At 38.9% G+C, this 25,295-nt stretch overlaps 1 protein-coding gene across 2 annotated transcripts in view; it reads left to right on the forward strand.

The window, feature by feature from the left end:
• Window positions 1–1,493: 1,493 nt before the first annotated feature.
• Window positions 1,494–25,295, forward strand: part of OLFM3 (olfactomedin 3) — a 31,743-nt gene continuing 7,941 nt past the window's right edge. Inside the window, exons 1-5 of one of the 2 annotated variants that reach the window (XM_067538236.1) lie at window positions 1,494–1,639; window positions 2,503–2,517; window positions 6,917–7,052; window positions 12,337–12,492; window positions 16,427–16,646. In XM_067538236.1, the coding sequence (XP_067394337.1) occupies window positions 1,494–1,639; window positions 2,503–2,517; window positions 6,917–7,052; window positions 12,337–12,492; window positions 16,427–16,646 (673 nt within the window). Of the gene's footprint in view, window positions 1,640–2,502; window positions 2,518–6,905; window positions 7,053–12,336; window positions 12,493–16,426; window positions 16,647–25,295 lie in introns of both variants that reach the window. The other variant, XM_067538235.1, reaches the window with a different exon arrangement.

Raw genomic sequence — 25,295 nt, forward strand, 5'->3', positions numbered from 1 at the left:
TAGTTCAGTGTGTAATTCTGCAAAAGTATTTAATATTTAGATACATGCCATCTCTCTTGTATTTGCTGGTGAGCCTTTGGGCCACAAGGTCCCTTGTAAGATTATATGGTAGCTCTCGGTGTGTTTTTCCTGCTTTTCTTGATTTTAAAAAGACAATGATTGATTTTCTGTATTTCTTGGTTAAATAACAGGGGTTAATTGAAATAATTTTAAAAGCATTTTAGGAGAGGGAAGTCTAGCATGAATTTGGAACACAAGCTCTGAGAATTTCAAATGCTTTTCTGGGGAGTGAGAAAGCTTAATTCTAGGGAATGCATTCGTGAGCTTCCACACTTCTATATAAATATGTATCTTTTTCAATTTCATTAAAGATTTTTTCATATCACCTGCCAAACTTGTTTAAGAAAAATATATTTCTTTGGAAGTAAATTTTGAAGCAAACTCCAGCATTCGTCTTAGGAACATATACAATATTCTGAATCCTTACAAACTTTTAACCAAGTACTCTTTCAAGTAAATACTGTTAAAAAAACATTTTACCTACCCTCTTTAGAGTCATATTCAAAATGCACATACTATACTTTTAAATTACCCATATTGCACAATCTGTGGTACAAGCTTTTGTTATGTTATTTGTACATTATTTTGTGACTTCCCTATAAATAAATACAAACTGCCATTGAACTTTAAAAAAATCATTGTGTCACATTAGACAATAGAAGTCCCTGAAGCAGATGTAAGGAATCAGTAACCCCTTTTCTCTTCCCTGAACCATGCATAATTATTTTTGTCCTCTTCTCAAAAGTAGCATAGATATTTGTTCTGCAGTTACTCTACTTCTGTACTGCGCGTGATTGTGTAATAACAAGCTTTGCAAACTGTGGAGTTATTGATATTGATAATTTAAGTGACTACTCCAAAATCAATGGATAGCAGTTTTAGGTAACCATTTCTGAGAAGGACAGCCTTTGTGTTTTCTTGGCCTCTCTAATAATCCTTTCCACCATTAATGGAGATGAATGTAAATACAAAGTACTGTATTAGAAATGTTCCCAGGCATATTTTTAATTAAGGAGAAGGAGTTGTGAGGGATGGGTGGGGAGTGAGCATCTGGGTTTTGTTTGGTTGGTTGATTTGACATTTTAGACAATTCCTCACATCAGCCTGCAGAAGTTGAACTAACTAGATGCAACTGACTCTGTGGCACCTTAAACTTCTTTCCCTCCCCCCGACCCATATGAAAGCTGTGATAATTATTGACATCTGAAGAATGGCTTAGTGGTCAGTATAAGGCAGTCTGTTGAAATATCTGTTGGTCAGGGTAGAAGAACAGAGGCCGGGGGAGGCTGTGTGTGTTTTTAATGGATGATTAAATCTGGGGAGGTTGATATCCTTTCATGCTGTGGCTGTTGAGTGCTGCAGTCACGCCTCTCCCTGCCAGCCTGCACTAGGATGATAATCAGTCACTATGAAAACTCATTAGCTCCACAGCAATGAGTCCTCCACTGCTCAAGCTTGGTGCTGTTCTTAGTACCATGGCAATGATCTCTAACTGGATGTCCCAAACTCTCCCGTCTCTGGTAGGACTAAATGTCACCAGGCTATCCACTTCAGATACACTAGTAAGTAGCTCTGATGTGTTGTAAGCCATCTTCATGCTGAAATGGTATTTTAAGGGACCACAAAGGCTATGTTTAAGTTGCCTCTTTGTAAATCTCTTTTTGAGCTGCTAATCTTTATGCTGTAATTTAATGCATGCTTCTGTCTGGACACTTCACGCTGCACAGCATTTGTGAGGATGCTACAGACTTACTATAGAAGGGAAACATTTTTTTTTAAATGAAGTACTTAAGAACAAAAGGCTTCATATTTTGAGTATGAAATGTTAAAAATATCCAAGAAAATACTTGTTTCTTTAGCTTAGATTTGTTTCCATATTTACTATTCCAGAAAATGTATACTGTTGTATTACAGAGTAAGATCACTGAAAAGAAACCTACAATCTGTAACATTGCCATCTAAAATGATTTTTCATTTTAATATGCAATCAATATTTTTATTTTCTTAATTTGCAAAGCGGTCAAGCAAAGGAATGTCTTTTTAAAAGAAAAGAAAATAGGTACTTTTCAGTTTGGCCCCAAGACTTTTATGCAGGCTGATTAGGAAATAATGGAGAAGATGAATTATTAGTTAAATTAGTTAAATTCTTCCACTACTTGTATTTGATATTCATATGTCACTAAATTTTAACACAACATACAGCAGTCTCTGTTTATGTAGAACTAAAGAAAAAGTGTTAACTCTTTCTATGAACTTCTACATGTAATCTAAAAATTAGATTAATATTTCAATCAGACAGGTGAACTCTAGCACCTCTACAATAGCATTGGTAAAGGAACAAATGAAGTTGGAACAGAATATGTTCTACCAAATACTTGAGAAATCCTATCTGTGTACTTTCAGTGTAAATGAAATCAGAGTAGACCAGCTTACTATTCTCAGGACTGAATTTCAGTCGTAGCTAAAAGTGATTAATTTACTGATCAATATTTAATTGTCTGATTGTATGTGGACAGGAAAAAATATTGCATACAAAGATTTTAATATTGTTACTTTTTAATTCAGGGTATTGTTATCCTAAAGAAATGAGATTTTATGTTAGTACAACACTGTGTTGTGAGGGGATGGGGAATCCTCCATTTTTCTTAAAATATAACTAATTTTCACATTGAACTATATGAGGCAGGTCTCTAGTTCCTACCGACATCCACAAGTCAGATGGGTCACTTAACTCTAGTATAAATCTGTGCTTGACTAGCTAAGGGAGACAGACACACACACTCACAGGCACACACACTATACATATATATATAGCTATATATATATTTACAGGATCAGATCCTGAGCTAGTGTAAACTAACATCTCCCTTGACTTCAATGAATTTCTGCTGATTTAAACCCACTGAGGCTCTGGCCCATAGTGTGTACGTTTTGTCATTACTTAAACTACACTGTTTGCTCTCGTTAAGATGGAGGAACCATGCTTATTTCATGCTTTAGTGAGATGTGAGGTAGTAGAAGTGTCAGCAAAGCTGGCACACAGGGATAAACGCCTTTTATCTGAAGTAGAGCAGCCTTGCAACATTGGTATTATGAAAACATCCTATTCTCTAGTGTATCAGAGTCCAGAGAATTTCTTCTGTTTTAGCCACCTTGTTGTAAAGACTTCTTATTTCTGTGGCATGTAATTTCTAAAATGCAACATTATGAGGCAAGACCCAATATATTGGGGGTTCAGTACTCATCTTTGACACCTGGGCATATATTGCCAATATATTCTCAGAAATCCACCAAGGTACATTCATGAGCAATATACAGTTCAAATTGAATCTTGCTATTATAAAACTCCCTAAATATGTTTCCCCAGGACACACAAAACTTGAAAAATTGTATATTTTGTACAAGAAAGAAAGGAACAAAACCCCTCATCTCCTTTATATTTAACTACTTCTTTTCACCTGAGCTAAAAAAGACTGCTACAAAGGGGAGAGAAGGGGGAGCAAAACGATAGGGCCAAATTCTCTGCTGGAATAACTCTGTTGAAATCAGTGGAGTTATACAAGAAGAAAATTTTTCCCATAGAGTTTATACACAACTAGTCATAGAAATTATACATATTGCAATAAAAAGCATTTGCCCAGACAGTAGTGACAATGGACACAGCTATAACACTCATATTGAAATATCTGGTAGTTTAAAGGTAAAAGAAACCTCTCAGGGTCGAGTACTGTCATTTTTATAGCATAGCTGCCTTCCACAATAACATTAAATATTAACTTTAGCAGGGGCGTACTTCTGTTTCCATAAGATTGTTAAGAACTAGCAAAAATATTTTTGTTTCTCCTCTTCCAGCTTGGTTATTTCTTTTCTTGTCCTCTTACTAAGACCTGTCGACAGTAAGCCTGCATTTGGGGTTTGAATTCTGCAGCTTTCATAAGATTTTGATGCCTTCTAGCTCCTTCCCTATGAGGCAGAACAACTTCTGTTTGAGGTTGGGATTAAATGGGAAAGAACAAAAAAAAAACAAAAAAAACAGTGCAGGTATGTGAAAAAACTATACACACACATGCACAGTCACACACATGCAGATTAGATAGATTAGACAGAGAGAGAGAGAGAGGGTATCTATCTATCATGACTGCAACTTCTTTCCTAGTGAATGAAAGAATCCTGGAAAAACAGAATACAGTAAAGTAATGTAGCCTTAATTTAGAGTAATATATCCTCATTCATAGATAAATCACAATGCACTTCTAGCATGTGCCTGAAGGTTTCTCGTTGTGATAAATGTACATCAGAAGGGTGAAATAGTTCACTTAAAAAAAATCTAATGGTCATTGCTTTTATTACTGTATGGTGTCTCTTCATCTAACAACACATTATAAGAACATTTGTGTCTGGGTAAACATGCTTTTTTTTTGTCAGCAAATGAGATTGAAATGTGTGGTGTTATAAGAACATATAAAATACTCTTTGGACAATACAGTCTGGATCACATCCTTTTTACTATAGACTGGGCCTGATTCTGGTGTCTCATCCATTTTACACTGGTGAAACTTCATTAACAGGAATGGAGTTATGCCTGAGTTATACCAGCATCAGCTCACAACCAGGCCCAAAGACTGCAATATATCTGTACATTGGGGGTAAGTATTCCTGTGCTTCAGAAGGGATATGAGCTAACATTGGGCTCTGCATATATTCCTAAACTTTGACTTGGCTTCAGTGCTGCCATATGACATCAATATCTGAGTGTGAGAACTACGGAAAATCACAGAAGTCACCAACCTAAATTTAGCTTATAATGTAAGGGTTAACTGCTTTGACAAGCTTGAATTGTTCAAGCTCACAATTTTACTTGCTATTCAAAACCAATTTAAATTATCCCTGCAGCTGTAATTTTGTTTAGATTTTATTGTTCACCATCTCTGTTAAACTAGATTCCTTGTGCCCTAAAAATAAAGGCTAGAAGAACATCATAAAACTGGCATGATTTAGCAATGAACCTTAGATATGTCTTTCTAGCACACCCTAAAGCAAGCTCAGCTGTCTTCCATTTACAATCCTTTTAGCTGATAGGCTTTTATTTTCCTAGCACAACAGGGGAATATTACAGTTTTGATCTTTCAATTAACTCTACAGAAGGAGAGGTCACTAATTTCTTCAGTGACCCCAGCAGAAATCCCATGGAAGAAAAGAGGTGGTACTCTTTTCTTGCATCAAGGTGACATGCAGAGAAGCATCATCAAGGGAATACTCTTTCACCTTTTATTCTAAACTCATTCTAGAGAGATACTGTATCTACCCTGTAGTGATGAACTATGCAATAGCTGATTTTACACTAGGTCAGTAAGCATCAATATTAATGCTTGCCGGTTTTAATAATTACTGTTTGAACTGATGTTAACTACATTTTTGTAATATAGCTGGTGACTCAGATACACTGTGTCAAAACAAAATTATTCTGGTGGCAGCCATTAGCATCTGAGCTTGGAAATCAAGTAGTTAATGCTGTATTTGTTAGATATAAAAAGAAGAATGCATAATTATATTTTGACTAGTCATCTCTAAATCCAATACTCAAGAACATTACATATTATTAACAGAATTAATTCTATCATCTGAAATTCCTCCATTATCAAGTTTTTTATTTCCTTTTCTCATCTTGACTTCTGTAAATTTCTATACATCTTATTCAATGAACATCACCCAACTCTTCCAATTTATCATGTAATATTTAGGGAAATAGGCAGATAGAGATGGGATGTTGGTCGCCACTGCAAAAAAACCATAAGACTAGGAGAACTTTTGAGTTTTACCATGATTGCTGAAAGCAGAAAGTGCTAGCAATTTCCAGAATCCATTACAGCATCCAAATTTGCTCCCTCTCATCTAACCTAACCAGATTCTTTACTGTATTTCTCTGAGGCTTCTCTATTGCTATTGGTGTTTATAGCTATGTAACTGCCAGGCTCTTTTCTGTGTATTTCACCTTTCAAAGTAAAGAGGGTCCCCTCTAACCTGTTTTTAGGCCTGAGAGTTGGTTCAGCATGGATGCTGTTACTGTGATTTCTCATGGGGACTTAATATTTGTTCCTTTCCATCTTTGTAGTTTCCTTTAGTCTAAAGTAATAGTCATCCAATAAGAAAGGATATATTTGTTCTTTGTTGATGGAAAACTATAAAACCCTCCACAAGGAATGAAATCAATGAACTAGTGTTGAATCATAAGTAGAAAACTGTTCTCATCCAGACTGAATATAGCGCTTGCAATTAAGCAGAGCTGTCAGACATTTCTAAAGAACTGTTAACAAGGACCCTATTTACACTTACCTCCGAAATTTGGCGGCAGTTGATGGGAGTTATGCAAACTACGCAAAAAACTTGCATAACTCCCATCGACTTCTCTGCTCCTCTTCTGCACGTTGTCTTTACTGCACTGCGCCGATGGGAACCGCGTTCCCGGTGACGCAGCGCTATGCCACTTGAGAAGATGGTCTTAGTATGTCGATTTCTGGATCGACTGAGCGGGTCTTCACTGACCGCTCAGTCGATCCAGAGAAATCAATCTGACGGCGGCAACTTTGCCGCCGTTAGTGTAGCCGTAGCCAAGGAGTCAGGTATAAAGGAAAACTTTGGAAAAATGCAAAATTACCAATAATCCATTTAGGGGATAATAAAAGATAGCTAAAAGGAACATGATTATGAATATATATGTTATGTAACTGAGTAAGAATATTTTCTTAGGTTTAATTGCGTCTTGTGTGTGTGTGTAAACCAAAAAGTCATTCATGAATATCAGCTATTTCACTCCCTTTACTTTGCTTGTTGTTTTATTACTATAGACTCAAATTAGTCCCAAAGAAGGATGGCAAGTGTACAGTTCAGCCCAAGACCCAGATGGCCGATGTATTTGCACTGTAGTTGCACCAGAACAAAACCTATGTTCCAGAGATGCCAAAAGCAGGCAACTTAGACAACTGCTAGAGAAGGTAAGTCTCCCAAATGTATTCCTTCCTTTTGTCCACTAAGACTTCCATAATAATCTGCTCCTTTCCTTCTGTAAAATAATATATAATACAGCATTCAATGGTTATCTATCTATCAAATGTTATTTCTCTACTTCCCCTTCCCATTTTTCCGCCACTAATCACACTTCATATGGTTTCTTTACAACACAGCTCTCCTGATCCAAGTTATTGATCCAGCAGTTTAATGCTTCATCTTCTCTCTTGTTTCTTCCTCCCAGATTTCTTCCTTTAAGAGAACTGAGTCCCATAATTTATATGTCTGTATCAAAACAGACTGACCTTCAAAAAGTAGTTACAAATCTCAGTTCAAGGTAGCTAGAAGCACCAGGATTCAAGCCCCCATTGCCATCATAGGAGGATCTTGGAGCTCATTCCCTTTAATCACATCAACAGCTTGTTCAAAGGTTTTTCTGCCAAACAACTAAAGAGTTTTACACCGCAGATTTATTCACAACTGCATATACATTTAATTTGTAAAAGCTTATTTCTATTGCATAAGAAATTAAGGAAAATGCTGCAGTTATGAAGACTTGAGCCATTATTCTTCATTCCCAGTATTGGTAACCAAGCTCTGTTTACTGTGGAACAAATGGTGATGCATAGCCTCAGGGGCCTCAAAGAGCATGTCTGAACATTCAAGGCAGAGAGCAACACAAAGTATTGAGCTAAAAACATATTTGCCAGCACAAATTTTTCAGTATTCTACTATCTCAAAGATCCCGCCCCACCTACTTCCTGCCCTTCCTGTCCATACCTGTAAATTTCCCCCTCCACCCCACTACTGACATTGTAGGGGGGCCTTTAAAAAAGAAACACCCCTTTTCGCCCAGCCAGCCAGCCAAGGTCCTCCCCTACCATCACCCTGGTCACATGCAGGCTGCAGGGAACACATTCCACCAATCAGGGATCAGTGTACAGCAGCAATGCTCCACCCACCTTCGCTTTCCCCAGCTAAGCACATGGTGTGCCTCCTATGCCAACACCTGATGGGGTAGAGCCAGTTCTCATGATTGTGTCTGATTTTGATCTCATTTGCACCAGTATGAATCACAAGTAACTCCACCACTGAAATTCATATAAGGCACCAGTCTAAAGCCAGTGTACATGAGATCAAAATCAGGCTTGTTTGTCATTCAGCAGGGCTCATATTAATAACATATAGCTGCAAGAACTCTTATCAGCTGGGTTGTCTCATTCCTAGAAGTTTTACAGCATTCATTGGCTGCAGTTTTGGAACAGACATAAAAAATTAAAGCCATCTCTCAAAAGAAAGGCCAAGGCCTGGAATCTCTCATTGTTAGAGGAGGTCTTTTCAGGTCAGAGTGAAGGCACAGTAATGAAGCAATGTAGACAGCACGCGCTGCCACCACCCATGCTCTGTTGTTGATAAACAGAGGACTTCATTCTCCGAAACTTTTACTCTGGTGTGTTTCCCAAGCATTAAAATACTCATTTTAAAAAAAAATCTTTTAAAAAAAAAAAAGTCCACAACACCAACCCTCTCACAGCTAGCCCTTTGATAAATTGGCATCTTCTACATGGAGGCTTAATCTCTATAAATTATTTTCCTTTTCACTGAAATGATGGCAAATGTGGGCACATACCATCATCTTACAACATCAATAAAGCCACACATTGCAGTTTATTACAGTTTCTGAGAGAAAGTGGCTTCTGACAAAGTGAAATATTTCAAGTTTTATCATAGCTTTGAAAGGATTTATTTTGTTGGCTTCAATAATTAGAATGAGCATAAAAGACAACAAAAATGTGGATTTATTCCATTAACAGTACTTTCTAGCAAAAATGTGGTAGTGTAGTGTGGTAGTGTGTAGTTAATCTAGACTGCTATCAACACTATTTTTAAAGTATTTTCAAGTAGGTGATAGGTTAAGTAAAATCAAATTATATCAAATCCACAGTATGTTACAGGATCCTAATAACCAGATGCGGTGTGATACAGTTGTCATCACAATGGAGTGCCAATTGAAACTGTAGATAAAAGGCTACATATATTAGGGAATGGAAGAAATATTATTCTTTTCTCCTAGCTCCATTAGAATGGACAGACAATGGGGTTTTGTCTGAGTAAGATCTTTAAAATTGGGCCTGATGTTTTCTAGTGGTACTTTCCTTCTCCCTGCCCCCATCCCATTTAGAGTACATGAGTTAAAGTGAATTGTGGCATAAAATTATTGCACATACCAAAATCAGTGAAAAAATAACACATGTTCTGCTTGAGCTTCATGTCTGGAAATGTATTATCTCTTCTAAACAAACTGGAGGATTGGGCCAAAAGAAATCTAATGAGGTTCAACAAGGACAAGTGCAGAGTCCTCCACTTAGGAAGGAAGAATCCCATGCACAGCTATAGACTGGGGACCGACGAGCTGGGCAGCAGCTCTGCAGAAAAGGATATGGGGGTAACGGTGGATAAAAAGCTGGATATGAGTCAGCAGTGTGCCCTGGTTGTCAAGAAGGCTAATGGCATATTGGGCTGCATTAGGAGGGGCATTGCCAGCAGGTCACGGGAAGTGATTATTCCCCTCTATTCGGCATTGGTGAGGCCGCATTTAGAATATTGTGTCCAGTTTTGGGCCCCCCACTACAAAAAGGATGTGGACAAGTTGGAGAGAGTGCAGCGGAGGGCAACCAAAATGATTAGGGGGCTGGAGCACAGGACTTATGAGGAGAGGCTGAGGGAACTGGGCTTGTTTAGTCTGCAAAAGAGAAGAGTGAGGGGGGATTTGATAGCGGCCTTTAACTACCTGAAAGGGGGTTCCAGGGAGGAGGGGGCTACGCTGTTCTCGGTGGTGGCAGATGACAGAACAAGGAGCAATGGTCTCAAGTTGCAGGGCGGGAGGTCTAGGTTGGACATTAGGAAAAAGTTTTTTACTAGGAGGGTGGTGAAGCACTGGAATGTGTTACCTAGGGAGGTGGTGGAATCTCCATCTTTAGAGGTTTTTAAGCTGAGGCTTGACAAAGCCCTGGTTGGGATGATATAGCTGAGGTTAGTCCTGCTTTGAGCAGGGGGTTGGACTAGATGACCTCCTGAGGTCCCTTCCAACTCTAATATTCTATGATTCTATGATTCCCACATATTTTATTGTCTTATATTGTAAAGTGAACACTGACGAAAAATACATAAAGTATATACAATTAAAGTTGTCCTTGTCTCAAAGAAGCAGTTGGGCTAGTTGTATCTACAATTCTTTTGTTCTACATATTCTTAGTCAGTTACTTGAAACATTTATTTCTTTTCATCTCTCAGTGATTTTTTTTCTATTAATGATTTTCATTTGAATAGATTTATCTATTTTTTTCTACTTATAAAACCATAAACAGTCACATATCCTACAGTCTGGCCACCTGTTATATTACTGAATTGCTCAATAAAATCTCAGATGTGATGCCTTGCTTTCACCCTAGTCAATACATGCTAGCAATTAAAATAATGCCTTCTGCAGTAAACAACAAAAACTTCTCCAACTCTCCTCCCACCCCCTTCTCAAATGCTTGGAGGAAAAGTTGTTCCTTGTAGCATATTCTGAAGGATAACAGATCTGGAATCTGAATGTGAATTTCAAAGGTCATGATCATGAAGGATACCCAGCCAACAGCTTCCCTTTCATACTGAGAAGACTCAGCATGAGGATCTTTGCTGATCCATCTTCAACAATATAGCATTGAAAGAAGCAAGTAGGATAGTCCAAGCCATTTAGGGCTTAACCTGCTAGGTACTGAGCACTCTTGTCCTGATCCAACAAAGCATTTGAGCATATGCCCACTCTAAGCACAATTCCAGTGGGACTGCTCACATGCTTAAAAGTGATCACATGCTTAAGTGCTTTGCTGGATTGAAATCTATCATAGGGGCAGCTAAGAATCCTATTCATGGACCAGGACCCCATTGTCCTAGGCGATGTAAAAACCATAGAACAAAAAGACAGTTCTACAGTCTACTTACAGTCTAAAGAACATAACAGTAGCAAAAATGTTGGTGTTAATTTATTAAATCTTATAATCTGTATCAGAGTTAGGGAATATTTCTGAACCATGCATTGATAACTTTGAGCAAAGATAAGGCACAATGCTAAAAAGATCAAAGCTTTTTTAATACACCGTGGCATTTTACAGGCTCAATCCTGCTTCCATTGAAGTCATCTGTAATTTTGCCATTAACTTGAATGGGAGCAGGATCAAGCCCTAAAATAGGGTATTTTGATGACTCACCAAAAACAGTAGTATAGTCCTCCTTAAAATTTAAAAATCTAGTTTGAGCAAATGTCAGTCTCAAGCCCAAGATCATGTTTTCCAAAGCATTGACCTTTAAACTAGTGCATCACCAAAGAATAAAATATTGGGCTCTGCAAAATTGCATTCATATTTATCAAAAGCCCAAGTACCACACATCTCTTAAAGGAGACTCATTGGTCCTGATCCTGATCTCTCTTCCACTGATTTCACACTCATGTAACTCCACTGACTTTAGTAGAATTATTCCTGATTTTCATTAGTGTAAGGGATCAGAATCATGCCCGTTTTCTTTAATAGAATAGTACAAAGCACAGGGCTAAATGATTGCTTCCAAGAGCCATATGCTGTATACAGAGCACTTGAAAAAAAAATCAGCAAGAGCTGCATAAAACAGTACAAACTATATCAGGATGGCAGCATGCCTTTCATTTACCAAAGTATAGGTTCAGGTCCTTGATGGAGCTTAAATTCAAATTCAAGATCACAACTGTACCCCATTCTTCCTCCATGTCAGCAAATCCTCTATAAATTGGTTTAGCTAATGAAGTAGCATGGAATTATAAATCAACTCAGGTCAATATCCCATTTTCCTGAGTTACTGAATTCTTACACTTTTGTTCAGGAATGTTGAATCAAACCTCCTTTATGATTTCTTGCCCTGGAACAGTTCTTCCACTTGTTGAATTGTCACAATACTCAGCGCACAGTTTTCTTTTTAAGGTATTATATGATGGGTAAAGATATTGGGCCAAATTCCTCTAATTTGTAGAGGAACAATCCTATTGATTTCAGTGGGATTACACATGTGTGACCAAGGCCTGAATGTGACCCACTTTCTGTATTGTTGTACAGTTATGAATTCAAAGCTCCGCTGAGGTAAAAAATGTCTAACGATTCAAGCATTGACAGAGGCATGACATTTTATTACTTGACATTTAACTACATATACAAGGAAAAGAAAAACAGTGCAGCTAGTGTTCTTCTTTAACAGGTTCAGAATATGTCCCAATCTATTGAAGTTTTAAACCTACGGACTCAGAGGGATTTCCAGTACGTTTTAAAAATGGAAACACAAATGAAAGGGCTGAAGGCCAAGTTTCGGCAAATTGAAGATGATCGGAAGACATTAATGACAAAGCATTTTCAAGTAGGTTATATTTTAATACTAATTTTGAAAGCCTGCTGCAAGCTATGCACTAAAAAGCAATGCATGGACTGCTAAGATCTCAGCTTGAAAAGCTTATACAAAAGCAATGTTATAAATGAACCATAATTTAACCTCTTTTATTATGATAATCACTTTCTCTACTCAATTTAACTGCAGTAAGGAGTGACCATTAATTATTAGGACCTTAGAGAAATGTCAGTAAAAACAGAATCCTATTTTACTGTATCAATGTGCAGTTCATACAGAGAGATTTAGATGCAGTCAAGCACTGGTGATAAATGAGGAAGCCATGGGAATTAATAGCAAATGACCAGAGGGCTTTGCACTTTTACAGTTGTCTGACATTTCATAGAGCTGAAGTGAGTAAAGTTCATAATGAGGGAAGTTATTGTAACCGGTACTTAATATCAATAAGATCTAAAAGCTTCTGATTAGAGGTTGGGGGGTTAGTTATTTTGCTTTGGGGGTGTTTTCCAGCCTTCTAATCCACATGTGCTATAAGCACAAATATCCCTGTTAAGTTTCCTAGTAATTTTTCATTGAACAAAAACTTTAACCACCGTATCTGTCAGCAAGTCTAGTTGACAGAGGTAAGAAACTACTATTGTCAGTTCTGAGGAAGTCATCTGGACTAGATTAAGGAGACAATGTTACAGACATATATCATAATATTGCAGTAGTGGGCCCAAATGAGTGGGAGTTTTGAGTGTGCAAGGAATGCAGGATAGAATCCATTAAATAGGATGAAAAGGATTAAAATTATGTTAACATTATGTCTTTTGAGGTGCTCATGATAGCTGAAACGTAACAGCATAGGCTTACATTTTCAAAACAAAGTGCCTAGTACTAGGCACCTAACTCTGATTTTTCAGTGATACTGAGCACCGAACATCTCCTGTTGGTTTCAGTAATTAATTATACTAATAACCTTACTCTCAAGTAATCTCTTATTTATTCTCAGTGTAGCTGAAAGTCTGCATATAAATCCTCTCAGCTATTTTTCAGTTTGTAATGAAAGTTTTCACCTTTGCCCCTTTTTGCCATAACACCACATTGTATTGTGCCATTATATATTTTGTATTCTCATTACATTTTTTTCCAGAGGAACAAAATATCAGAATTTGAATGTCCCAATTTGGCTGTCAAAGGCAACTCCTGCTGTACTACTCTAACCTTTTAAATATTCGATATTTGTATCGATATTGTGGACATTCAGCTTCAGTTTGACAGGAGTATAAAACAGATTGCCAGCCAATCAAATTAGAGAGTAATCTGAAATGTCAAAATAATACTGCTGTCTTTCAGAGTTTTGATCCACTAAAATTTTGGTATTGTACCTCATTCCTGAGACACAAAATTTGTCAGTTTGCCTGTCCTTGATACTCTCCCCTCCATCCACCCTTCCCCCACACTACTCCTATTAATGCTAGTGGGAATTGTGGGGCAAATCAAAGGGAAAATAAGCTTACAAATGCAGCCATTTCCTGCTTTTATTGCAATGTGAATTCATTCTTGTAACAATAGTTTTAAGAGGGGTAAGTAGTACCAATAAAATCAAAAGAATCATTATAGTTACAGTGATTACACAATCTTCATTTCCTTTAGTGACATGAGAAGACGCTCTAACTATGAAGTCAATTTTAAAATGAAATACCAAACATAGTAGTCCTGTAATTCTAGTCACTGAAATTTCTTAGGACTTGATCCTGTTCTCACTGAAGTCAGTGACTGCTCCTACTTCAGTGGGGACAAGACTGGGCTCACAAATTTAGATCTTTGGGGCAGAGAAAGTTATTAATATGTGTTTGTAAATTGCTGTGAGTTTATGGTGCTGTATGCACAGTTTTTATAATAATAAAATAATAATAAACTCTCCTCCCAGCCCTCTCTATACTACTTTCATTCAAAAATTTCTGGACATACACAGTAAATGGAAGTACCCTCATGAGTAAAAGCAATAAGCCAGAGCAGCAGAGGGAAATCCTGCTACTGTAAATGCATTTATAGTAATAACATTTTGACATGCAATTTTAAAAATGCCATTTTCTAGTGCTTAAAATAGCTATGTGTAAAATACACTGACAACAACTAAGGATTTTCTCTGGAATTAATAATTCCAAGGTGAAAAAAAGACATCCATTAAGTTAGTGTTAAAATGGGGGGGTACATATTAATTTATAAGCAAATATTATTTTACTACTGTAATTATTACAAAACATGCTTAAAAGGCAGGACATTCAGAGGTAAATTTCCTCAAACAAAGTTAACTCTGGCCTTGCATCCCTCCTTCCTCTCCACCTCATGTGCAGGATCACCATTACAGCAACTTTAAACCTTTTCACATTGTTTATTGCATCTTTTAATACGAATGAAAATGTAATAAATTACATACACACACACACACACACCGTCCTACCTCAGCATGTGTCAGTGCCTGTGCTACTCTGGCGTCTCCAACCCCCAATGTCTCTGTTGCCTTTGACAGTGTCGCCCGTCCACTTTTTCTTGCTTGGGCTTCCATTACACTCTTCGTCCCTGATTTCCTTTCTACCATTACTTCAGAGTCACCTTCTGTTAATCCGCCTTCTCTTCTGTCTTGTGTTGTTCCCCAGGGCTCTAACTTTGGTCTCCTCATTTTTTTCCCTCTATGCTTTCCCCCTGGGTGGATCTCATCTCCTCCCAGGACCACTGTTATCTCTGTGCTGGCAACTGTCAAACCTGTATCTCCATCTCTTTTTCTCCCTTTTCTGTCCAGGCTTGCATCTCCTTCTCTCTTTTTCTCATGGAAGTCCTGCTGTTTCTTTAAGTTATAAATGGAATTATAAAACACCTATTTGAACATGATCTGAAAAGGATAAACCCACTTGCCTTCCATAAAAGAAAAACCTCTAATCTTACTAGGATTCTTTGAGGTTGTCCACAGATTAGTGACTGAAAAAGAACCATAATGTATTGACTTATTTAAAAAAAAACCTCCCTGACAAAAGGATATTAAGTGTATTTTAGTCATGGGAAAAGAGATAAATAGCCATTATGGATTAGAAACGGCTGACAGACAACATTCAATGAATGGGGGGAAATGGTCAATTTTCAACATGGCAAAAGTTTGTGTGTGGGATGTCCCAACACGCCAAAGTAGGACCTGTGTTGTTTAATACATTAATCAATGATCTGGGAAAAAGCAAGAATGATGAGGTTGCAAAAATTTGCAGATGACAAAAAATTATTTAATTTAGTTAAGGCTAGAGAAGAATTTGAGGTACTTCAGAGGTCTCTAACAAAACTAGTTGAATGGGAAGATGGCAGATCGCAAATGAAAATCACTTAAGGCAAATGCATATTGACCAGTATTATTTGAATCTATCATATCAATGTTGGGCTCTAAATTGAACTCTAGCCACTTAGGGAAAAAAAGACCTAGACATTATTGTGGGCAGATCAATGAAAACATCTGCTCAAAGAGCAGTGGCAGTAAAAAAAAGTAAACAAAATATTCATATTTATAAAGAATTAAATAGAAAATAAGTTCAAATATGATAATGTTACTGCATCAGTGCTATATCCTCACCTGGAACAGAATGGTCAGTTCTGGTCACCTTCTCTCAAGAAAAATATGGTCAATGGGAGTTTTGTATCATGCAGAGGGAAAGATGGTGTCAGACAGTTTATTTCCAATCTTTTATAATTATTTTTGTACTTTCAGTAGAAATCAAATATTCACTTTTACATTTTATCCAACACATACTGTTGATTTTCCTAGACTTTCACAATACGCTAATAATGGATCTGAAACTAAAATCAATACGAATTTGTAAAGTCATTTTAATAATCAGTCCAAAATATTATGTTAAAGGGAGTTAGGGAACTGAACTCCTTTAAGCTGCTCTCATGCACTATTGACTGCTTTTTGCAGGAGTTGAAGGAAAAGATGGATGAGCTCTTGCCATTGATCCCTGTTCTGGAACAGTACAAAACTGATGCCAAATTAATCACCCAATTCAAGGAGGAAATTAGGAATCTGTCTGCAGTTCTTACTGGGATTCAGGAAGAAATTGGTGCCTATGACTATGAGGAACTACATCAGAGGGTGCTCAATTTAGAAACCAGACTTCGAGACTGCATGAAAAAACTCAGTAAGTTAACAGTTTCTTGCTAGATTTTCTTCCTAGGTTATGTATTTTAGAGCTTTGATGTTGAAATATGCAATACTCTCTGACACACTGGCACAGATTCTGATCTCTGGGTATGTTTACACTGCGGAGTGAAGTCCATTTAATTTCAGTCAATTTTCACTCACTGAACTTAAGAAGTCGGAGGCGTGTGATCACACCACATGCATTGCGTCAGGGGTTTGCATCCCCACCAGCTGTGCTTCCATCAAAGCAGTGCACCGTGGGTAGCTATCCCACAGTGCAACTACCCATAGTGCCTTTTGGGAAGGTTGTCATCCTCCCATGTGCAACATGCTCCCTCTGCCCTCCCATCTTGTCCAAAACAAACAGATGAACGTTTTTTCTTGCCATTTTTCCAAACCCATCTCTGCCATGCGCACGCCATTGCCAGAGAGGCATAGAGCCCGTTCAGCTGTGTGAGCATCACAAACTCCTCCCAACTTATCCTGCAGTATTTTCAAGGGCAAGACGAGCCGCAGTGCTGAAAATTGCGATGTTACTGAAGCCTCCCTGCTACAAGCCATAGAGCAAAACAATTCCCATTTGCTGCAGGCTGTCACGCAGCATCTTCAGTCAGTGGAGCGCCACTTCCGCTCCTGTGAAACAAGCAATGACTGGTGGGATCACATCGTTATGAAGATATGGATGATGAGCAGTGGCTGCAGAACTTTCGTATGTGAAAGGCCACTTTCACTGAACTTTGCATGGATCTGTCCCCAGCCATGAAGCACATGAAAACTCACTTGAGACCTGCTCTGACAGTGGAGAAGCTAGTGGCCATCACTCTATGGAAGCTAGCAACCCCAGACTGCTACCGGTCAGCTGGGAATCAATTCAGAGTCAGGAAATCCACTGTGGGAGCTGCTGTGATGCAAGTGTGCTGGGCCATCAATAGACTTCTGCTAAGAAGGGTAGTGACTTTGGAAAACATGCAAACGTGGAGTGCAGCACATACTGCACCCTGCTCAATCTCCTCCTCGAGTGCTTGGGGATGGGAGGGCTGGGAAACAGCTTGTTGTTTGAGCATTTTGCAGGGGCTGCAGAGGGAGTTTGTCCTGCCACTGCTCTTCCTGGAGCTCTACCAGACACCTCAGCATGTCAGACTGATCCCTCATAATACGCAACATCTCCTCTTGCATTGCATGCTCCTGCTCCTGGGCTGATTTTCTGTTTTCCACGTCCGTGTTCAGTTTTTCTGAGAAGGACATCCTCCCGGCTCTTAGCTCTGTGTCCCCGGAGGCATTCATTAGTTCATTGAACATGTCATCCCGAGTTGGTGTTTTTTGCCTTCTAATCTGGGAAAGGCGCTCTGCAGGCAGTGAAGCGGGGTGAAGGCCATGGAAAGCAAAGGAAAGTAAAGCACAAAGTTTCCATTGTTAGCTAGACCCATGGACAAAAAGAAATATTACAATGTAAAAAGAACTCCCCTTCATATTCACAAGGCAAAGCCAGAGCCACATACCAATCTGTACCTATTGCACAGGTCGGAGTGGCGTTCCACCCATGGTAAGTAAGAGGCTCTTGCATCCATTATAGGGAAGTCTCCGTAGCACTAAACTCCCCAATCCACACTTAATCAAGGAGCATGATCATTGGGCTTCCCTTTACCATCCCACAGACTGGTTTGGGAGGAGGTGGTTCAAAGGGATTGGAGGAGGGTGTGGGTGAAGTGTCGCTGGAGAAAAAATAGGGGCACCAGTTCCCAGACACCTAACACCCAGGCCAAAAATGTCATGGCTAGTAATTGTCTGTGTTGGGGCCTAGAACACAGTCCATGGCAGGAGAATAACATGCAGTGACTATATTGTTTGGGTACTGTAAACTTGCACCATCTTCCCTAGGTGACTATGTGTGATATCAGTCTCCTGAGGGTAACACAGGTGGAAAGGGAAGATTTGATGCAAGCATCTGAGTACAGGCCTAACCCTTATGCTGCTATGCTGTGTTCCACAATGATGCCTGCTCATTTAATAGCAGAGTGGTGGGGAAAAGTGTCTTGCTGTGGCAGAAGGAATAAGGCTGCCCTCCCCAGAAACCTTCTGCAAAGGATTGCAGAGTTCCTACATGAAAGTTTCCTGGAGATATCCACCGAGGATTCTCGAAGCAGCCCTGTGCACATAAATAGTCTGTTCTGGGGGTAACCCTCTGCTTAAGTGGACCAAAACCCAGGAAGCTCATCCCATCACAAACTCCTTTTTTCCAAGAAATAAGAAGGTGGACTGGGGCTATAACCACAGAAATGCAATTTGCTATACACACTCACCAGATTTGCTTTCACCGGCATCAATCATGAAATCTTGTGTCCGGCTGGGCTGCTCTGGCATAACAGGTACTGTCTCTCAGAAAGAATGGATACCCTGCTCACCTGGCTCCTGTTCTCCTCCTCCTCCTCCTCCTCCTCTTAATCCACACAGTCCTCCTCATTCATCCTGGACTGGAATTCTGTGGGGGATATCGATGCTGCATGGTGGTACAGTGGTGGGGTCACCACCGAGAATCACATGAATCCTCATAAAAGTGGCACGTCTTTGGTGACGAGCCAGAACAACTGTTCGCCTTCCTAGTTTTCTGATATGCCTGCCTCAGCTCTTTGATTTTAACGAGGCACTGCTGAGCATCCCTGTTGTGGCCCTTCTCCACCACACCACACGATATCTTCTCGTAGATATCCACATTTCTTTTGCTGGCTCAGAGCTGAGCCAGAACAGACTCTTCAGACCACAGGCTGATGAGATCCAAGACCTCATGTTGACTCCATGCTGGAGCGCGTTTTGGGGCGTGCAGTCGCCATGAGCAGTTCAGCTACAGAGCTCTCTCCACGCTGACCAAACAGGAAATGGGAATTCAAAATTTCCTGGGGCATTATGGGATACCTCCCAGAGGTCAATGATATTGATTTATATTGCACTCTGCCTACATTGATGCTCATTGACCCACACAATTGGACTTCAGCGCTCCACCACTTGCAGAGGTGGTTTTATTAAGTCAAATTTTACCGCGATTTAGGTCAGCAGAACTGACATGCCAGTGGGGAGACATACTTTATGTGTTCAATGTAAGCCATGTTCCATCAACCTACATTGTCAGTGTAGACCAGGCCTCTATTACACTAATGCACATCAAGAGTAATTTCATTTAAGTCAACTGTTACTCTAGACTTCCACCACTATAATTTCTATTAGAATCTGGCCCATTGTTAATAGAAAGAGTTAAGATGCAGAATTATAAGGGATGGCACTTTTGAAATCCTAGAAGAAAGAGGGCTTAGGACTGAATGGCTCATGAGCTTCCTAAGGGGATACAAAGATTTTTTTTCTTTCTCCCACTGCTTGTATTATAACTCGGACTGGTATTGACATCCAGGTGCTCTTCGATGGCCAATGTGAAATATGTTAGTGGTCTCCGTCAAGTTTCCAATGGAGAGAGATCTACATCACAAAAACCATCATCACAATTCAATTGCCATAACCTTCCTTTGTGACTTTGGGGAAGTCTCAGTTTTGGATGCCCAGCTGTTGGCTTCAGTTTGAAGACTGGGGTGCTTAGCACCTCTGAAGATTAGGGACTAATTTTCTAATATTGGGCACCCAAAATTAGAGAACACTTGAAAATGTCACCCTTAAAAGGGGATAATTAATACTTCTCTACCTCAGAGGCATGTTCCGAGGACTTAAAGACCAAAGTCTGCTCCAATTAAAGTCACTGACAAAACACTTTGAGATACTTGTCTGGAAGATACAGTTTAAGAACCAAGAATTATTATTTATTGAAAGTCTTTGCCTTCTCTCAATCTTTTATGAGAACTAGATTCACTATAAATAAAAATTAAACACACAAAAAAATAGAACTCAGATCTATGAAAGGTTTCTCAAATATCAAATCTTTCTACTTTAATAGGCAGTGGGTGGCATTTGAAATATGTTATTAAATAAAGAAGTGCTGCCTATTACAAAAGATGTCCATTTTTTGAAGTAATGGAAAAAGACAGAAAAAGTAATCTAGACTGGGTTATCCTCTTAAATTATTTATTTTCAGCTTCTTCTTTTTACACTGGCTTAGCACATCCGTGATGGGCAAAAATACATGAAAGAATTCCTCAGACAGAAATCTCTTATGAGTCGATTCTCCCCCTCAATACATACACTTCAATTAATAGCATGTTACTACAATGACAAAGTATACATCAGCAGTCCAGGGAAAATAGATGCTTTACTATGTGGTGGCAAGCAAGAAATTTGGTCTAAATAGTGATTTTTTTCTGGTAGTTAATGTTCTGAGGCAGTATTAAGGAGAAAAAACTGGCATTCCATATTTTTTAATCATCTTGTTTTTATTTCTTATAGTCAATGAATTGACCAGTATGGAAGATATTCTGAATATCAGAATCATCCTTGTTATAGTTATGTAGTCTTTCCTACAGGTTCTTCCCACACATTTTACTTCCCTTCTAATTATTTCCCTAGGTAAAATCCCTTCTTCTAACTCTCTTCTCATGAGTTCTGCCTTAACATACAATTCTTTCTTTCTTGACCAGTAAAAAAGTATTTTGGGCCTAAAATAATTTTGTTGTATCTTGGCAATTTAGGGGGAAAAAGTTTTCCTATGAAATAAAGTAACAAATACACACACCATCATCACATTGAAATAAACACATCCTGCTCCTCATATGTGTGTATATGAATGTCTGTATACAAGTTGAGTGAAACTGGACTACAGGAGCAGAAAGCCCCCTCAGACCCATGCGCGTGCATGCACACATGCCCACACACTCTCTCCCCCACAGCCCAGGGAAATTCATCTCCAGATTGATTGTAATCCAAACTCTGCAATTCGGTTATCTACATATGCAGGTACAATTATATGATTACCCCAGGGCTCCTTTTCTTTCCCTGTTCACTGCTGGGACGCCATCTCTTTCTCTGTTTTTAGGGGCCCTTCTCATTTTCCTCTCTGCCTTCCTGGACCTATGTCTTTGCACCCCTCTGCCTTATAACAATATTATATTCTTCTAGTCCACAGACAACTGCATTTTGAACCTCAAGAATATGATGCTGCCAGACGATAACACTAGTAAGACTTTAGCACTCTGATATTTTCATATTTGGCCCTATGGTTTGCCTGAATTCTTAAGGATTTTAAAGGGGGGGTTCAGACTCATAAAAGCTTCAGCCATCTTAAATCCTAATGCAGAATTCTCTTTGCTCTTGTGGTGGTTATTGTCAGAGCTCCAGATGCTCGGTAGTGGCTGAGAAGAGCATAGCACAGTTCAGGTGGTGTTTGTGCTGCCCTAATCCTGGACTGGCTGTGTTCCTGGCCAGTCCCACATGTAAATCAGAGCAGCCTGAAATCAGGTTAAAGTTAATCTTGCTGTGTATAGGAAGCTCCAGCTGCCACCCATTTCACACCAGTCAAGAGTGCTACACTGAAAGGCTGTGCCAGCTGTACAACAATGGAGGATCCCAGTGCACTGGGGTGATCCGCCTCTGGCTACCCATGCCATGTTTAGGGTCAGAATCTAATGGCAGTGCAAGACAGAGCAGCAGCACTGCACCCCAGGATCTGGGCTTGAATCATTACAGTGTTTTTGTTCAGTCTTGCAGTACAGCCATCTAACCAACATGTGCAATAGCTTTTTTTGCCCTTCTTTTCCCTAGCAGGTGTTTTCCAGTAATATAACTGTTATAATGTGTATTATTTATACAGTTCTAGCCACTTAAAAGTAATCTTCCATCTGCGCTGGCAACCCTTGCAACATTCATTAACATATAGTGAGCAGTCACTTCACTGTCACTGAGATTTAATGATTTCTACTGCAATTGTGGTGAGTGAAACTGGTTTCTGCTCCTTAGAATAGGAAAATATCACTTTGCAGCAGTTGATAAATGTGGCCTACATTTTCAAAAGTGTGCATGCAGTTTAGCATGCCCATGACTTGTGTCCATAAATTATGGTTGCCTGCACATCAAGAGGTAGGTGTGCTCGCATGCATTTGTGTGTGCAAATCCTCAGCTGGCGCTCCTGCAAGTCACATACACACAAGAAAATATAGGTCTTGTTGTATTGCATATAATGTGCTGTACATATGGACAATTTTTACTGTAGTAATACACTCCTTTGCTATGATTTGTCACCTTCATTTAATCAACTACTGTCCATTAATGCTATTTAGTGGTGACAGATTTTTTAAAATGATATGGTCAGTCTAGTAAATCAATATTCTCTCAGACAACTGTTGTTTATGAAATATGAAAAAGCAATTAGACTAGATTCATGCTGGACTCATTTCTAGCTGTCTTATACCGCAGGGTCAAAGCAAAATTGAACATTGATATTTTTGCTTGGGGCCTGGAAAGTGGAATACCATATTCAACAGAAAAATGCCATCACCTCAATGGCAAAAGAGTTGTTAGTGTTGACAAGGGTTTTGGGGGGGTTTTTTTCTTTTGGTTTTTTTTTTTTTTTTGGATAATACTGATCCTTTGCACTTCCATAGCACCAATCCTGCAGAGCTTTCCAAACACTAAGCTGGACAGCATTCTGTGAGGGAGGTAAGAATTATTATCCCCATTTTATAGATGAGGAAACCATAATGCAAAGAAGGTAAGTGACTAGACCAAAGCTTACACAATGAGTCAGTGACAGAGGTGGCAATAGAACCCAGCGGTTTCAACTCCCAGTGGCAGGCTTTAATTACTAGACAACCATATTAATTAGTTTGGGGCTAAGTAGGATAATGAATACACAAACTCTAAGTAAAAGGTGAGCTCAGTCTCCCTGTCTTCATGTTACAATATTATCCCATAACAAATCTGGTCCTAAGTAAGGATGCAAATGAAGTAAAGCACATGGAAACTGCTTGTGCATACATGGAAAAATGGACTCATTTCCCTCTACCTTGTCTATTATCTATAATAATTCAAGTATCTAAATTGGTGTTTAGTGATTAGTATCTAAATAAATACCTGAAACGCTCTGTGCATATAAAAGCCAGATTGATTGCGTTTGAGACAGAAAAAAGAAAAACACATAACTAGATACTAGCAGGGCTCAATAGGCAAATATTTATTAGTTAACCAGGAAAACTTCCATTCTGTCCTTGTGCTAAATGTATTCAACTCACTTTCTTTTAGCAAGACATCTAAAAATTAACCTTACGTACAAAGAAACTATATATATGATCATTACAGTGGGGTTATTTGTTTGTTTTTCCTTAAAAAGGCTTCTCTGTATCACAAACTCACTTGGTATATGGAATAACTTTTAATCTTCAGGGTAAACACTAGTCATCACAGAGATTGTGGGGACATATTAGCATTGGCTACCCTTTCCTATATGTACCTTCAAAATAGCCACATGCCCACTGGGTCTTCCCAGCCTTCCCCGCATGTTCTAGTGACATATAGAGTAAGTGCTGGCAGTACCTCACCACCCCACGGGGAGTTCTAGAATGCATTCTGCTTCCCAGGGCTCCCCAACATACAGGGATAGTGCATCTGCTTCTACATTCCTCCATGGATACTATATACTCTCCATCCCCTACCCTGATTCTCTTCTTAAACCATTGCATCAAGAGCTGCTCTACTGAAGTCAGTTGGGGTGACACTAGTATGAGAAGGGAATTAGGCCACTAATACCCTGATATGGTGCACTGGACTCCTTATACAATCACATTCAGTGGACAAATATTAAAAGGTTTGGCTGTTCACTTAGGAGAAGTATTTAGGATTGGGATTTTCAAATGCACTCAGGCCTGACCTTGCTGCTTCCATCGAAATCAAATCAAGTTTTTCCATTGAATTCAATGGGAGCAGATTTAGGCCAAAATTCAGTGCTTTAAAAAATCTCACCTTAAAAATCTGCGGTTATCTAAACCTAGCTGAATCTCTTTGTTCTGAAAAAAAGTAAGACAGGAAGGTCTTGTGTGCTTCCATTCTAGGAAAGAACAGGAAGTGTTGGAACGTTGATGTGACGGCCTATCATCTGGTATTTCTGCTTCTGAGGAAACTGAAGGGCTGAGGTGTACTATAATCAAAAAGTTATATGCCACAACAAGAGTTCTTTCTACATTGTCACACTTCTCTTCTGAAGTGGGGAAAAAAGGAGCTTTTGGTCTTGAAAAATAATCTGGGTGCTGTTTACTTTCTTAGCCCACCTTTACTGTTGTAGTAAATGCATGTGGCATTTCATTGTTTCTTTGCTTCACTGAACTTTCCCAGCTATATTTCTGTATTCACAATTATAGTACAAATAGACACAGGCACTAGATAAATCTGTGATGCAAACAATCCTGTACCATTAAGGTATTACTATTAGTCACTTATGAGGTATTTCCAACTAACACCAAGATTCAGTAAAACACAAAACATATACCCCTAACATAGTTGTAGTTGCTCATGTCCACCATGCATTTCAGAGTTGAAAAAAAGGACATAGCAGGGTATAATTCCATCATTTCCTCTCTTGTCCACACTTCTACCAGCATGTCTGCTTCCAGGACTGTTTTTAAAGAATTCATTTTCCATCTTGTTTCCAAAGGAAAACAAGAAACCTACTATCCAGAAAGCATCTAATGAGTTGGACCAAGAGCTTTCCTTTTAATTTATTTTCACT

Source organism: Emydura macquarii, unplaced genomic scaffold (assembly GCF_026122565.2).
Source record: "Emydura macquarii macquarii isolate MOO-44397 ecotype Brisbane River unplaced genomic scaffold, CSIRO-AGI_Emac_v2 contig_480, whole genome shotgun sequence".
Lineage (NCBI taxonomy): Eukaryota > Metazoa > Chordata > Testudines > Chelidae > Emydura > Emydura macquarii.